General features: G+C 51.7%; 1 protein-coding gene across 1 annotated transcript in view; it reads right to left on the bottom strand.

Annotated features, from left to right (window-relative positions):
• Positions 1-17180, bottom strand: part of scaper (S-phase cyclin A-associated protein in the ER) — a 71190-nt gene that overhangs the window by 52539 nt on the left and 1471 nt on the right. The window contains 8 exon segments of the mRNA XM_049031078.1: positions 1071-1280; positions 1518-1813; positions 2165-2310; positions 2928-3044; positions 3357-3457; positions 7429-7635; positions 9209-9279; positions 12413-12530. Coding sequence (XP_048887035.1) covers positions 1071-1280; positions 1518-1813; positions 2165-2310; positions 2928-3044; positions 3357-3457; positions 7429-7635; positions 9209-9279; positions 12413-12530 — 1266 coding nt within the window.

Below are 17180 nucleotides of genomic sequence, written 5' to 3'. Positions count from 1 at the left end.
ACAAACTTTGCTTATCCTTATCCAAAAATAAACCTGACCTGATGTGATGATTTCAACTTTTTATAACACTGATTGGTTCTGGCCGCAATCAGAGGTGGCTCACTCTGCTGTATTACCCGTGGATCGTCACACAGAAAGACGTCATGAACTGCCCTGCGTCGCCACGGTGACCCTGGCCCGTGACAGCTGATCCTATCCCACAGATCCAGACCAGCAGCACGGGAAGATTATTTTTATAAACCGGAACATTCTTAAAGCACACTTTCAAATACATTTCTAAAATTTAAGCTTATTTTAGGAAACAATCAATAGGAAAAGGGCTAATTCTATTAAGAGATTGAATTTATGGTGAACAGATCTGAACTTGATATTTGGCTTTTAATACTTATAAACAGAGAGATGTATGGTCCCATTAATGGGGGAGAGTATCTGATGCAGCAGGACGATGATGATAAATATGACACTAGATAAAAACAGAGACAGGTCGTCTCCACACGTGGCGGCAAGAGTTAAAGTCTGCAAACCTGGACCAGCCACGGTCAGAGTTTTGCACAAGGGTCTGTCTACCTACTTTGTGAATGAGGGGCCCCCTTAGGGCTCGGGGCCCCCTTACAGTCCACTGCTCTATTCAGACAGCGCTGTACCTGCAGGTCCACTGGTAACCTGGTCATCCCACCCCCCTAACAGAAATGGGTGGGAACAGCGGCCTGTAACAAGAGTTGGGGGGGGGCGTGTAACCCCAGCCAAGCCATTGATCCGCACAGCACAGAGTCGGAGAATGAGAAACCTAAGTCCCCCCTCATTCTGAGCGTGCTCCCCTCTACTGCCACAGTAACCCACCGAGACGTGTACTCCCTGCAGACGGTGCCCCCCCGCCCCTATCCACACCCCCCAGGACAGAGCAGCTGTCAGCCCGCCGCCCCTGGGGACACGATGGGGGGGTCCGGTTGCTCGGCCTGGCCGCGCCGCCGCCCCATCGCCACCAGTCACGCTGGCAAGGGCCCTGATTTTCCGCTGAATTTGTTTAGGCTTTGAGGCCCCCACGCCCACCCCCACCTCTCAGCACTCACAGTGGTCAGCTCTGCGGGATCCAGCATGCTCTCCGCTTTCACAGCCTCCACCGCAGGGGTCTGTCCTGGAGCAGATGCTGTGGGGGGCGACGGCTCGCCCCCCGCCCCCGCCGCGTCCATGCTGGGGGGGGGAGGGGCGGGGCCAGGGGCCACGCTGGGGGGAGCCTCGTCTTCACTGGGCCCCGAGGCCCACACGCTGTCACATGGGGGCTGCACCAACACAGGCGCCGGTTAAACACATGCACCCCGGGGGGGGCCCAGGGGGTCGGCATGCGGGTACATGTACACTTAAAGGCCCACGGTGCGCAACACATGTGATGCAAATACCCACAAACACAACAGCACATAGGGTCCCCCCTCCCCCGATCTGCTCTGACCAACCCCACATTTGGGGGGGGGGTCATGCTAACATTAGCAGCGAGCATCCACAGCATGCTGAACCATTACCGCGTTAGCGGCCGATGACGGCTGAGTGACCTGCGTGCCAAGCACCTGGGCGCCCTCTGCCTTCTCGTCACTCCCCCTTTCTTCCTGGACCAGGGGGTCAACCGGTTTGACCAGTTCCGTCTGCTCTGGGTCCCGGCCCCCAGAGTTGGCGGGCCCGTGCCGGTGGTTCTCCTTGTCGCTGTCGTCCCGGGGGGCACTGTGAGCCAGGACAGGGCTAACCTTGGCCACCACGGCAGCGGAGCGCGGCCGGGCAGGACGCCCACGCTGCACTGTCTCCCAGCCCTCAGCGTCCTTCCCTGGAGAGAAGATTATCTCAATAACAGCAGGGCCTTGAACTGCCCGCCACAGTGGACGCGCCAGGAAGCATCAAGCTACAAATAAATGCGGGTCATTTACATTCAGCTGAGCGCTAAACACACGAGCAGGCTAAATGGGGCTAATCAAACCGCATAACAGGCAGTCACATGACAGTCAACGTAACACTGATTACGGTGCCTCAGGGTCAAAGATCTTCGGTCATATTCTTCAGAAATCCTAAATAACCTCCAACAGCACTGGAAGTGCTGATTCGAGACCATTCCTGAATCACAGTAGCCAGCTCCAGCAACCAGGGGGTATGACAGGCTCCTGGCAGTGGGGACACTCACCTGGCTTCTCCACGGGCCGTGTCGGCAGGCTGGGGCGGGGAGCTCCCTGGGCGGGGACTGTCAGCGACTGGGAGGACTTGACGCGGTCGGCCCAGCTGGGCCCAGTGTGCGGCAGGCGGACAGTGGCCAGTGTGGGCGGGGGCCCCCTGGGTGGGAGGAACAGAACCCAGTAAGAAGTGAGTCTTAAGGAGGGTTTCCTGACCAACATTAACGTGGAGGCAAGGGAACGAGCCATACTCCAAAACCCCAGAACTGGAAAAAAACTGGGAAACAGGAGCTGAAAGCCTGAAGTACTTTTAAAAGATCCCGATACCACAGAAGACAGGGAAGGAAGCAGGGTGGGGCTCAGTGGGTTAAGGGTGCTGTGCCTATGATCAGATGGTCGCTGGTTCTGATCCTGCTTTCTCTGCTGTAAAAAGTCTACCTGACTAAGACACAAACCCTCTGTGAGGGTTCGCGGATTCATGGAACCGCAGTAAGACACACACGGTCACGGCCTCTTCAAAACCTAGTGCCTGGAGCGAAAGAAAATGGTCAGGCAAGGCGGAAATGGATATGCCAGGTTACAGAATGACAGCCATACTGAACGCGCCACCAGTCCAGCGTATGAGGAAGCAGAGTCTGTGAAAATCACATTAAACACACGCCTTTCTTAGCAAACTGGGCGGAAGGGACCCCACCCGCGGTTAATGTCCCTTTAGAGTCGCCTCACCAGGGAGAGCACGACACGCAACACAGCAGCCCAGGGGGGGACCCTACTAACCCAAAGTTAAGGGAGCGGCGTGCGCTGGGAGATGGTAGCATGCGGTCGCTGGATGGGCTGGGAATCACGTGACGTCCCGGAGACATCTTACGCACCTCCCAGGCCAGTGAGGTGGGTCTGCAGGGAGAGACAGGCAGACCGACACGTTACAGGGCTCCTGTGTGACATCGGCACGCATCTGGTGACCTCACACATCATGTGACTGCACACAGCTGTTCCTTTCAGTATGCAATTTAGTGCTGCTATTGGTAGTAGAAGCAAGTCAACTGCTGTTCAAACCGAGGGCCACTTAAGAGCCTTTTTACGCCTTAATCAATTTATTGTTCTTGTAGTTTTCCCGTTAAAAGGAAACGAAGTGTTGGAGTGCTCTGAATTACGGCCTGTTGCCATGACGACCGGCCGGCCGGACCCCAAGGCGTGTGGCCCGACCTGTTCTGGGCGTCAGTCTTCTCCAGTTTCTCCTGAAGCTGGATCCAGTCGATCAGGGCTTTGAAGTCACGCACATAGTTGTCCAGCATCATGAGGACTTCCTGTAAAACATGGCGAGAAGGTCAGGTCCGGAGAGGGGTAACATCGCTGCACACCTCATTAACACAGTATGACACGATGTTTTCACTCTGGCTGTTTTTAATTAAGATCGTCCCAGTTTTCATGCACGAGCAGGGACGGCGAGCCGCCTTCACAAGGCCGGTTTCCTCATTCCATCCCCGGCTGCTGCATCCGCTTTGCTTCCATATCAGGTTGGACGTTTCGGCAAGCGAAAGGGGCCAACCTGTTAAAAACCAGGACAGGGGGCAATGAAGGGGGTGCTGACCATCCCCCGCCCCGTTCTCCCCACGAAAAGCGCACAAAGGACGGGCCTGACTACCTCGGGAGAGTAGGTCTCTGCAAATGGTCGTGGGTGGAGTGGGGGGAGGCAAACTCCTAAATGATCGGCCTGTAACCTGAACCCTCAAGTCTGATGGGGAAACAGCAATGAGACAGACAGCTGGTGTGAAGCTGGCACGCCCCCCCCAACCCGGCAAGGCCACACTCTGTTCAGCCGGGACAGGGGGAACAAAACGGCCTCAGAGCAAGGCGCCCCTTGCCCAGGCTCCACCCACCGGCAAGTCTCCGCCTACAGCTGGAATTACCAATTAGTTTACCAATTGGCTGCAACAAATTCGATTGGTTGGTAATTAATTCTGGTCCCTGGCGCGTAGAGCAGGACTGATGGCGCCACCGTGCCGTCCCGCTGACACACTATCCCACAGCCGGGCTCACGGGGGCTCTGGACATCAATAGACCCCACGGCTCACCTCCGTTGGGGGGAGGGGGGCCTTCGACCGCCAGAGGAGGTGCTGACGACACAAAGACGACTCAGTGCTGCCGAGCGGCGTGAAGGAGGAGGTGTGGTCACTGATACCCACCCACCCCCCAATCTGAAGGTCACAGAGGGCGGCGGGCAGATCGATGGCAGGGTAAAAATACCGTGGATTCGGTTCGTCTCCTTCAAATGCTCCCACGTGTGGGGCAGCATCTCCACGGTAACAGTCGCCAGGACGTGAGCTTGGGGTGATTCAAAAAAGCCACATGTTTTAAAAAACTGCTTTTATATTGCAGGGATCTTAATGTAAAGCCCACCCTCCCCCCCACCCCCCTCACGCCCCTCCCCGGGGACAGTAGTGGGGACACTGGGGCGTGATTTACGGGGCTGGCGGGGAGGGATAATGGGGAGTAAACCTCTACGGTGCTTTTAGTTAATAGACGAGTCAACTAGTGAAAGATGTGCGTGGGGCTGCTTACCGGGCGAGAGGCCATGTGCTCATTTGGTAATGGGGGGGGGGGGGGTAGCGGAACACCCCAAGAGAATCAACACCCAAAACAAAGTCCCCCTCCCCCAGGCCACGAGATCTCCATGGCCCTGAGGCACAGCACAGGTGTGATGAGTACCCGATGGGGGGGTTAGGGTTAGGGTTAGGGTCCCTTCTCTGGGGTCAAATTGATAGGCCATTCTACGGCTTGGTTTAAAAATCAGATTTTATTACACGATCGCATCTAAACACAAACAGGATGAATCATCTCGCCGGCCCAGGAGAGGTGCTCCTGTAATGAGACCTGTGGACAGCGCACAGCTGCAGGTGGTTACATCAGCACACGCAGTGGACTGCGTGTCAGCGTACCCACGCTACGCCACCCCTACCTCACCTAAACATCATTGACCCCCAAAGTTCAGTTCATTTGACTGGTGTGATGGAGCCGTACTGTGCCGGGCCCATCTCTTAGCCATGGTACACATCTAGTGTGTTCACTAACCGTGCCGGAATACGCCTGTGATGCGCCTGACACACGCATGTGCACGTGTGCGCTGTACATGAACTGGACCCGGAAGGAACCACTCAGGTTGACTGTACAAATCAAGTAGCAACAAACATTTAACAAACATGGTAGCAAAGGCATCAGTTTGGTCTATGGCAGAGGTGCAGTGTTTGCTGGAAATGTGGGCTGGACTAATTTCCAGTATCCAGGAACAGCTGGATGCAGCACACTGGGTAACATAAGGGACTTATGTTACTCATATTTGTGCAGCATGATTCAGTGAGAATCGCTGCATTGCGTGCTCGGTAAATCCGTAAGTCATCATGCCCAAGATGACTCCAAATAAGCCATAAAGTTACATTAACACCATCGGGCAGTGAGATTGTCCTATTCTCCCTATATTCTTCGACACAAAAAGCCGGATGATGATGAAGAAAGCGTGCTGAGGCCCCGAACGTTAAGTGCGACGTGCGCGCACAGATAAGGCTAGGCTGGGAGCCTACCCCAGGAAGCACGGGGCCCAGGGTGGGTCAAAAAGCAAGGCCACAGGGAAACTGGCTGCGACTGCATGGGGGCCATCTTCAGCCTCGTGAGCTGGTGGATCATGCGGTCACTACACTCTGCCAAAGGAAACACCACGTAAGGCTGTGTCTGTGTTTTCCTTGAGTATGTGGTGTTTGCATGCAATTCATACCCATAAACTCCTGGCCGTTTGAAGGAGCAGAACCGTTAGCGAGGTCAAAATAGAACTGCGAACCATTCAGGGTGTACTGAAGTGGGCATGGCGTCAAGTGACAGGGGCGTGGATGTGGGGTGAGATGGATGGGGCAGAAATGGGAAGGGGTGGGGCTGAAATGGGAAGGGGCGGGGCTGCACATGACATGGGTGGGGCTGAAATGGGAAGGGGCGGGGCCACACATGATATGGGTGGGGCTGAAATGGGAAGGGGCGGGGCTGCACATGACATGGGTGAGGGTGAATGTGAGGTCGCCGAGGCAGCAGGTGATCCCAGATGATGATGTCAGAATCCTGACCACAGCGGTTATCCCTACAGCTCCGATCACAAGCTGTCAAAAGAGCCATGCTCAGTGTTATCCTGTGGGACACGGTGACTGATAGTCATGTGTGCCAGAGCATAGGCGAACGCTGGAGGGGAGGCACAGTGGGGGCAGGCAGGTCCACACACCAGGGGACGTTATCACCGCGGATCAGACATCCAATTAGGGCAGCCCAGGAGGAAAACGTGCCCCCACACAACACAAACTGAAAGCCTCTTTGTGGGAGATGCAGATATGATACCCATCCATCCTCTAACCGCCTCCCCTGGTCTGGGTCATAGGGAAAAACATTACAGTAACTCTGAATGTGGCTGATGGTGCTTATTGGTTGGAGAATCTTCTTCACAGTTTTTCTCTCAGAGTATGTTACAGTAAACACCAAGTGACCACAGTTACCCAGAATGCAACACCAAAGCTCCCACAACACCCATCAGATGAAACCAGACCAGCAGAGTACTGACCAGCCTATGATATCAGGACCCCTGATCTGCATCCACTACTGCTGAATGGCCACAGACCTACAGAACCCACAACAGCATCTCCAACATCTGTCAAAAACCCAGCTGGAAGTTTTGGCCTCACTGGGGCCACACTGCTGATCTTGGACTTTCCCATGCTCCCCTCTCCCGACCAGGGAAGCGGGGGGGGGGGGCGGACCATCAAAGCTCCGCCCATGGGGACCTTAATCAGCCCTAACCTTTCAGCCCCCTCCCAGACCACTCACCCACGCCGTTTAAACATTGTCATCAATCACCTCCCTCTCTGGGACGTCCAAAGCAGCGCCCCCGTGATAATTCTCTCACTGGGACACTTTCAAAGCTCCCACTGACACAAACCAGAAAACAAAAGGAATGTGTGGATGGAAATAAAGCAGCAGAAAGTCTCAACAGCCCCATCTTGTGGCCATCAAAATATATAAGTGTGTCTTAGGCCATAAAATAGTGTCTATACATAGCCATGTACAACAGCATAAATTAAATTAATTAAAAGTTACATTAAATAACCTTCTCCGCCAAAGGATGTGGCCGTTATTTTACACGGGGCCAGTCCCCCCCATCCCCCCTCCCAGATGGAGGCCAAACTCACTACCAGGTCTCCGGAAAGATCCAGACATCCCAGGAGGGGTGGCATAGAGCCACTTGTACCTTGCACTCCACCACGCTCTGATCCCACTCGCAGGTGACATAAATCTCGTCCACTGCCCGCCGCAGGTTGTCGAACAGGAAGGCCCAGTAGCGCGCCCGCAGGTCCACCTTGCGCGGAGGCCGGGCCTTGGTAGGGCTCTTCTCGGCGGCCTTGTCGAGCGTGGCCCCGCCCCCGCCGCCAGCCCCCTTGGTGTCCAGGCCAGCATTCTGCAGGGAGGCAAGGAGGAGCTGGAGAAGAGCAGCTCAGCCACACAGTGACCCTGACTGGCAGCGTAGGTACCAAGTAAGAATGTAGAATTCCACTGACCATCTACCCATTCATCTCCCATAGGCACTCATCAGTATGCTACCCCAGCATGCACTGGGCTGGGGGGAGTCCCCAAGCAGGACGTCAGTCCATCACAATGACATACACACAGAAGTGGAATTCAGGAACGTCAAGCTGCCTTAACGTGTAAGAGTATGAGATGAGACTCACTTCTGTCTAACTCCATCGTCCATTTTGCACGTGGCGGACCAGGGCTGGTCAGAGCCACAGGTCCTGACGCTTCCGCTCCGTGTCTCTACTCTCACTGCCCCCACCCCCTCCCCAGCTGCGGGTTTTCAGCCACGCTCTGACAGCCCCCCATCCCCCCCCTGCCCCCGCGCCTGTAATTAGCCCCCTGTCTGTCAGGGCCGTGGCAGGTTGACGCCAAACTTGACCGGCACTCGTCTCGCCACATCCCACCTCACCTTTCACATGCAGCCTGTCAACCAGCTCCTAGACCACCCCCCCCCCCGGCACACCCAGGACATGCCATGCCTGGCCTGTAGTGGGCGCCCATGGACACTAACCTGACACACATCAGGTATACAGTGTAACTAGGATGATAAACAAACTGACCAAGCACCCAATGCGCAGCTCACAAACAGTTTGTGACTGTCTGGACTGTGGGGGTGGGGGGCATGTGGAGTGTAACCCTATCTCCATGTGGGGGGGCTGAGTAATGGAAGGTCTGCGGGAGGGGCAGTCTGACAGCCCACATCTGTCACAGTTCAATAAGTGCCACCCCAGGGACATGGCTGCCACCGCAGGCCCCCCCCCCCGTCATTAGTGTCCTTCCTAGCAGCCAGTAAGACAGCCCACAGCGCCTCCTGCTGGATCACTGAGAGTTTGAAACAAAGACCTCCCTACCAAGTGAATTATCTGGACCAGAAGAAAAATGTTTCAATTATATACATGAATGATTTAAGTAATATAGATGCCAGGAGAGGAAGCGTGCCCACCCCCCCAACTCTGCATCACATCACAACCCTGACATGAGACCCCTGCAGATCTGGACCGTTTAGACACAACTCCAAACCCCAGCCAAGAAAGTGACATTTTAGACTAAGCTTAATTCTGCTGATATCATACAGTCTACAATCTGCAATTTATAGTCCCCAGACCACAAACAAAGCAGCCAGATTCTGCTATCAGAATTAACCCTCATTTCAATATCCAGTTACGTTTCTGCCATAACACCACGTGCCATGTATTAATTATCAAACACGCCTCCTTTAAAACATGACATAGGCCTACAGATATTTTGTTCAACGATGTATAAGCCAAGCTAACATGGTCTGTGTCTCCCTCTTGTGGCCAAGCAACTGAACTGCACTAAAATGAAAATGGTGTCAGTTGTAGGTTTAATGATTATGAAATATATACTGCCTGAATCTGCTTTCAACCTCACACATTAACACCATTAAATCCTGACAGATCTGGAGTTAATAGCGAAATGCAAAAATGAAGATTTACCCGCTTCTTGTTGCGGTGGATCCCAGTGCTGATTCGCTGCGGTCTCGGGCTGGCCTGTGATTTGGGCTTCCCTGCAAAGCAAGACGAAACACAGCTCAGCGCATGAGTGGGAGAGAAACTGCGCCCTGGGCTCTGGCTGCCTCTGCGTCGGTGGCTCCCCTGTGGCTCCTGGCTCCAGTCGATCCCAGTGGGATCTTCCCTGCAACTAACGGGCACCCAGAATACGCATTTCGCAGAAGCAAGCGTCCAGCTGGGTGACAGCAGAACAGAATCACCCAGCGTGAAGGCAGAGTATTCAGGAGAAGACAGAAGTCAGGCGCACACACACACACACACACACACACACACATACGGCTCCAAGCCGGCTACCTGACAGTTCGGTTCAGACTGGGGTCAGGGTTAGGGTCAGAGTCAGCACTAAACAGAAGGGCCCTGAGTTATTGAGCAGGCTTGGATCGTACCCTTCTCTCTCCAAGGAAGCACATTTCCCAAATAAACAGAGCATTCGTTAGCAGCCTGGTTATAAATAGCATCGTAGAGGGAGATACTGTCCTCTCCCCACCCACTGCTCCGTTCACTGACACTCAGATGTTCACTTTTCACCAGACCATGCAACCTTGACTGGGTCAAAATCTGAGATCCTTTTATTGTTATGTGCCCAAGGAACAATGAAATTCTCACCTGTGTGATTCCTGCAGACCACAGTACTGAATACAGCAGGATAAATAAAGGTCTATGTGTGTGATATACAGAGCCTAATACAATATTTACATGCAGAGTTAGGTAATTCATGTCCAGAGAGTAAGAGTCCAGACCGGGATTTTGTTTCAACCAACCAGTTGAGCATAAAGAGTCACAGTCACAGAGACTCAACAGGATAGTTGAAACAAAATCCCGGTCTGGAATTTTACTCTCGGGACATGAATTGACTTTGTTTACATACATATCTATCCACGGCTAATGATTTCAAAAGTCTTTTTAGTTTCTTTTGAAGACTCGGAATAAATAAATAAAACGTGTTTAATTAAGGAGAGGAAGTCACAAGAAGCGTAGGAGAGGAAAGTGAAGGTTGTGTGTGATGGAGAGGGGCTATCCAGTAAAAACCGTCTTATCGTCACCACCGAACCAAAGGTAGTTAAAATCATATGAGCTGATGGCTTCTACTACTAGTTTATTGGACTTTACCAGCTACAGATCTTCACAGAACATTAGGGGAGATGTTCACCACACCACTACGTGCATGAAACTAGCGATAGGAGGGGAATATGCACCATTTCACACACATATTTATCGGGGCTGACGAGCAGTGGCACCGGCAGAACATTTCGATTGGCCATTCAGGGGCCAGTGTGAAGTGAGAATTCGTAAACTGAAACATATATAGTTTATTTTTTTGGGAAACCAACCCCTCCGCAAATCCCCCAGCGGATGAGAAACCCGACCTTACATCCCTTCTGTCGATGACAGCATCATGTAGCTGATAGCAGTACTGGCCGATGTTTAAAAATAATATGCAATATTTAACCATAAAAATATCATAACAACAATAACAAAGTCATTCAACACCCCTCTCCAAACACACACGCGCACACACACACACACACAGACACACACACACACACACATGCACACACACACACACACACACACACACACACACACACACACACGCGCACACACGCGCACACACACACACGCTCGCGTGGAACTAAAGGGGACTGCTTGAATTTTTTTTTGCCAAAAATAAAAAAGCATGAAAAATAACCGACACGCAGATTAGAACGGCAGTGCTTGCAATTATTTTACATGTGATTATCGCAGGATAATGAGATAACAAATATTGAGATAACAAAGCTGATTCTCCCGAAATAACGAGAAAATTTAGCAGCGTGGCAGAGTAAGCTACGTGTTTTAAAAGGACTTGCAGCTTATATACAGTTTACATTAATATCTAAGGGCTGTTCTGTGTGTCTGCCGCTCTGTCAACAGAACACTGTCAAACAGCACATTGCACTTAGTGGAATAACCTGCAAGGATTCAGATCATGTGTGTAGATTTCAATGTAGTTATGAAGGTTTGTTTATTTCAAATGTGAATATTTTTATGTTGTGTACAGTGATATGACATAGTATTTCCCTGGACCATGGTGCAACCTAGGATGTAACATGTACTTCATAGTAAGATACTACACGGGTACAACACTTAATTTTAACGTTAAACACACGGAAGCACACATTCAGTAACGTAGTTACAGAACGAAGGCAAACAGTGGGGCGTTCTGGATGACTGGCCCAAGGCATCACAATATGCTTATCCTTGTAATTATTCAGAGAAAATGATCTTGTTATCTCGAGAAAACGAGCTTTGATATTTCAAGATAACAAGACAATTATTTTATAATTATTATATTATAATAAACTTACTGAATAAGTTATGCTCACTTTTAACGCCATGCCAGCAGCTAAGGCGAGGCCTATATTCATGAGGAGAGCATGAAAAGCATTAAAATAATAAATAAAATGATAAGTAAAAACATCATAACTATGTAATAATACAATCTGTTAAAACACTCTAAAGATCGGCTGAACTGAGAGCTATATCATACATCTCTCGTATTTTACTTAGGCGACAGTCGCTGGCCAGTCACTGTCAAACATGGATGGACTGGGTTTACTTGTCTGTTATCGTCGATAATGTCAAACTGCACAAGCCAAGCTGACTAATGTGGCTTAAGTTTGAAAGCCGAGAAAGCAGCAGCCAGCTGCTGAAGATGCCTGCAGGCATTTCGTAGGACAGGCGGATTAAAAATCAGACATTCTGGGTCTCCTCTCATCACCAGACCGATCTTACGCCACATGACCACAGGCAGGGAAGGCAGCCTGTCTGAGAAGTGGACTCTCAATTGCTACACCTGCAGTAAAACTCCAGCACAACTGAGCCCTGAAAACAGGCTGCAGCAAACCCTTCTTTTAACACCCTGGTAACTCCCAGCCATGTACAACCAGCGTCTGCTAGAAGCATTTGCAAACATGTGGATTATATCTGCACAAGGGCTGAAGCAGGTCCCAGACTACCTGTGCGTCAGGATACATGAAGGTGGAGTGTCAGTTACACTGTGGTGGGCGTGTCCCAGGGTGGTGGGCGTGTCCCAAGGTGGTGGGCGTGTCCCAGGGTGGTGGCCACACCCCCCCATAGACTTCTCACCTTCCTCCTCCTTGGTTTCCAGTGGCACGCTCCAAGCAATCAGGTTGCGAGCGGCCCGGCCTTCCTCGGCAACAATCTTCCGCACCTTGTCATGACTGTTGGACCGCTGGAAGGAGGCCTGGGGAAGAGAAGGGGGTATCTGTCAGACCGACGCCACATGGCAGCCTGTCTCCCGGCAACCCACTCCCAGAACTGCCCTCCCACGCTAGACAAGCACCAGTGCAGATACCCCGCAGCCTTGCAGCACACACTGCCGGTTAAAGTCACACCGAGGATTTACCAGCAACAACGCATTAGTCATACCTCTGCCTTAAGGGCAAGAAGCCGGCGGTGTTTAGCTCAGTAAGTCAGGAATCTGTCCCCATCTCCTGATGGTTGTGGACATAAACCTCATGGTCAGAACTAAGAACTCCATCGAGCCTTGGATCAAGACCCTTAACCCCAGCTGCTCCAAGAGTGCTGGATGCCGGCTCACCCTGATCTGACCCCAAGTATGTTACTTTAAGTAAAAACATCTAAATAATAAAGGTAAAAACATGGAAGAGCAGCTGCTGCCTCTGACAGGATGGTGACATAGATACAAGCTGCTGCTAAACCAGTGTCCTTATTTATCAACAAGAACAAAAAGCAGGAGTCATTAAATGCATCATTGGGGGCCAGGATTCAAGGGGCAAGATCTGATGTACTGCTTCAGGCTCCTGGGGGTAGGGGTTGGGGGCGCTACCCATTACTCTGAATCCTTATTGTTTTTACTATTTGTATAAAGGTCAAACTGAAAAGTTGATTTAAAGCTTATGGATAAGCTTAGAGATCAGAGTCGGAATTCTGACGCTACTGAATCAAAAAGGACGGATTATTTCACTGTGTTATTCACACTGATGGGATTAAAAGGTGCTTAACGGAAAACTGCTCAAAAGCGATGTCAAATATTTTAACTTCTTAGACTAAAATTTAACAATTCTTCTCCAGTGAAATCTGGGGCTTAGGATCTGAATGTATTCTTCACAGAAAACAGAACAATTAGTACTGAGCTGAAATCAAAGCTGGCTGTACAGCAGTGCATCATAAGATCTGCATTAACACACACCCACGCACATGTAAATCGGGATGGGGGTTGTTCTCATATAGGGCCTCTGCCCATTTATGTGATCTCATCATCACCGTGACAACAGGCAAGTCACTCACTTCACATATCTGCAGGGTTTTGGTTTTTGTTACCCTTACAGGACCTGTACACATGGCAGCAGTACCAGGGAATATTCCCAGGGCCAGAGGATCATTTTTCCCAGCAGCTGGGCTCGGATTTAGAGAGGCCAGCCTTCACCCAGGACCTGCCTCATTCAGACACCGCAACAAAATAAGTAACCAGCCTGGTCCTGCAGCGTCGCGTCATTCACGGTCACAATCAGCACAGTTAATGACACCGCAAAGCAGTTAATTTAGCTCTGATTCATCAAACTCCCAGCTATTCGGAAACTCCAGGGCAGTGCGATGTTCTAGGCCCAGATCACATCACCACTTTAAAATGCTCAATATACAGCTGACCTACTTAGCAGGATCAGGACTGAACATCAAGACCTGGGAAAATAGTGCTGCCAAAGAGACCTCCCCTGAGGACAGTAAGGACACACTGCAGAGGGGCAGGTAACACACAGTGACGACACACCGCAGTGGGGCAGGTAACACACAGTGACGACACACCGCAGTGAGGCAGGTAACACACAGTGACGACACACCGCAGTGGGGCAGGTAACACACAGTGACGATGCACCACAGGTGGGCAAGTAACGAACAGTAACGGCACACTGCAGAGTGGCAGGTAACACAGAGTAACAACACATTGCAGAGGTTCAGGCGACGTACAATAACAACACACCGCAGTGGGGCAGGTAATGAACAATGACGACACACCGCAGAGGGGCAGAAAAAGCACAGTGTCGACGCACTGCAGAGTGGCAAGCAATGCACAGTGATGACACACCTCAGAAGGACAAGTAAACAGTAATGACACACTGTGGAGGGAAAGGTAATGCACAGTGAAGAACTGCACACCATAGAGGGGCAGGTAACGCACAGTAACGGCACACCGTAGAGGGGCAGGTAATGCACAATAACGGCACACCGTAGAGGGGCAGGTAACGCAGAGTAACGGCACACCGTAGAGGGGCAGGTAACACAGAGTAACGGCACACCGTAGAGGGGCAGGTAACGAACCGTAATGGCACACCGTAGAGGGGCAGATAATGCACAGTAACGGCACACTGCAGAGGGGCAGGTAATGCACAATAACGGCACACCGTAGAGGGGCAGGTAACGCAGAGTAACGGCACACCGTAGAGGGGCAGGTAACGAACAGTAATGGCACACCGTAGAGGGGCAGATAATGCACAGTAACGGCACACTGCAGAGGGGCAGGTAATGCACAATAACGGCACACTGTAGAGGGGCAGGTAACGCACAGTAACGGCACACCGTAGAGGGGCAGGTAATGCACAATAACGGCACACCGTAGAGGGGCAGGTAACGCATAGTAACGGCACACCGTAGAGGGGCAGGTAACGCACAGTAACGGCACACTGCAGAGGGGAAGGTAACGCACAGTAACGGCACACTGCAGAGGGGCAGGTAACGCACAATAACGGCACACTGTAGAGGGGCAGGTAATGCACAATAACGGCACACCGTAGAGGGGCAGGTAATGAACAGTAACGGCACACCGTAGAGGGGCAGGTAACGCACAATAACTGCACACCGTAGAGGGGCAGGTAACGCACAGTAACAGCACACTGCAGAGGGGTAGCATACGGTAACAGAAAGGCTTCTCTGGTGCCTCAATCAGCCGCAGGACTCTGGCACCTGTCCCCCCCCCCCACTCCCCATTTCCTTTCATACCAGGGCAGCGTGGTTCTTAAGAGGCCCATGGCACAGAGCCAGGCCTTTTCAGATCCCATACAAAGGCAGCCATTGTGAGGAGGCCCTTCTGTGTGGGGTTACTGTCCCTGAATCAGATCACCGATGCGCACGAGACGGCGGCCATGCGAATCGCGGACTGAGGGTACGTACAGAGTAGAAGTCGGGCCTGAATGCCGGCTCCTCCGAGCCCGACATGCTGCGGTTAACAGCGGTGATGGTCACCGAGACGCCTGCCACACGCCAGCGCGGCCGCCTGCCATCGCTGACATCGTCATCCGAGCGTAGGACCAAAATAGCCTTCTGGGCCGGCCGGCTGCTGGAGGCTCCACAGGCCGCGTCACCTCTTCCTGTGCCCAGCACCGCCACCAGCTCCTGCGGCACCTCCCGCCGAGAGCGGCCGGGGCTCCGTGACTCCAAGCGGGTCGCGATGCCGCCGGAGCCACCCGGCCGCCGCAGTGAGCTTGTCCTGCTTTCACCGCCCTCGTCAGAGCGGACGGACTTGTCGTTCCTCACTCCCTCTCTCCCTCACCCTCTCTCTCCCTCACCCTCATTCTATCCCTCTCTCTCTCTCTCTCTCTCTCTCTCTGCCTCTCTCCCAGCTCAGGTGTCGTGCAGTCGTTCAGTCCCCCGGTCTCGCATGCTGACGGCGGGGGTGGACTCTGCATCTGATCTGATGCGTCGGCAAGAAGTGTGTTCCGAACAGGAGGACAGGAGCGAAATGACACATTGGAGGGTGGGGGAGAGGAAAGGTGTTGCTCTGTTAGTTGCATGAATACAGATTTCAGCGAGTGGGGAGGAGGGTCCGAGGAATCGTGAGGTCTGAGGTGGACACAAACTGTCATCACATCATCACTACACTGAACATCAAACCGTGTGCTGGGAAGTGTGGGGGGGGGGGCACTCAAGCATTCATCACATCAGGGCGTGAGTGCCAGCTTTTATGGGGGCGGGGGGCAGACACACACACTATAAAGAGTGTGCCAACAGTGCAAAAAATAAATAGAGAGACAAACATGCAACACCATCAGAACAGAAAAGAACATTCCAGATAAAGCATGACATCTCCGACATGAGCATGTAGTAAATATACATAGCAATACAAACACTAAATGACTAAATGATTTCCACAGCTGCCTGATTTCTTAAATATCACCTCATAAACTCTATACATGTTAAATCAATGACAACCACTGTGAAAGCCTAATATGCGATGGGCCCAAGTTCACACTGTCCTCATGTCAACGTGAACAAATAGGAGTCCGTTTCTATCAACTAATGAATGGCTTCCTATCTCTATGGCCTAATGCCACTGGAAAAACAATACCCTAATTTAAACACAACTACTGCTACTAACAATCACAATGACCGCCATTTACAGTAACATACCATACGACAACTAATGTGTCATGCACTGCATATTTACCCAAAGTAAACTGCAGAAAAAACTAACAGTATTCAAACATCTCACACTGCATAATCTGCGAAACCCTTTAATATTACTAACATTAAAACACCAACCTTCTGCAAACCTAAGCCTAAAATGAAGAATACTTGTAAAGATAACACAATAACTAAGGCAAAAGGTGCTGCAGACTTCACGGCCAGCCCACCGGAGCATGGCAGATACATGATGTTTAGACTAGACCTCACTGCTTCTCAGAGAACAGCCAACCACGGCTTGATATGCACCTGCATCTCCCACGGCTATTCTACCCTGCAACATATATCTATGCCAATGGAGGGATATCGGTGTCAATTAAACATGGAGCCATGGGTCAGGAATAGAGATGGGGGGTAAATACCACTGGTACTACTTTGATCTGTGGTGCAAAATATTGGGGGGGGGGGTTAAACT

This window comes from Brienomyrus brachyistius, chromosome 11 (assembly GCF_023856365.1).
Source record: "Brienomyrus brachyistius isolate T26 chromosome 11, BBRACH_0.4, whole genome shotgun sequence".
NCBI lineage: Eukaryota > Metazoa > Chordata > Actinopteri > Osteoglossiformes > Mormyridae > Brienomyrus > Brienomyrus brachyistius.
This window is presented reverse-complemented; position numbering and strand designations above follow the sequence as displayed.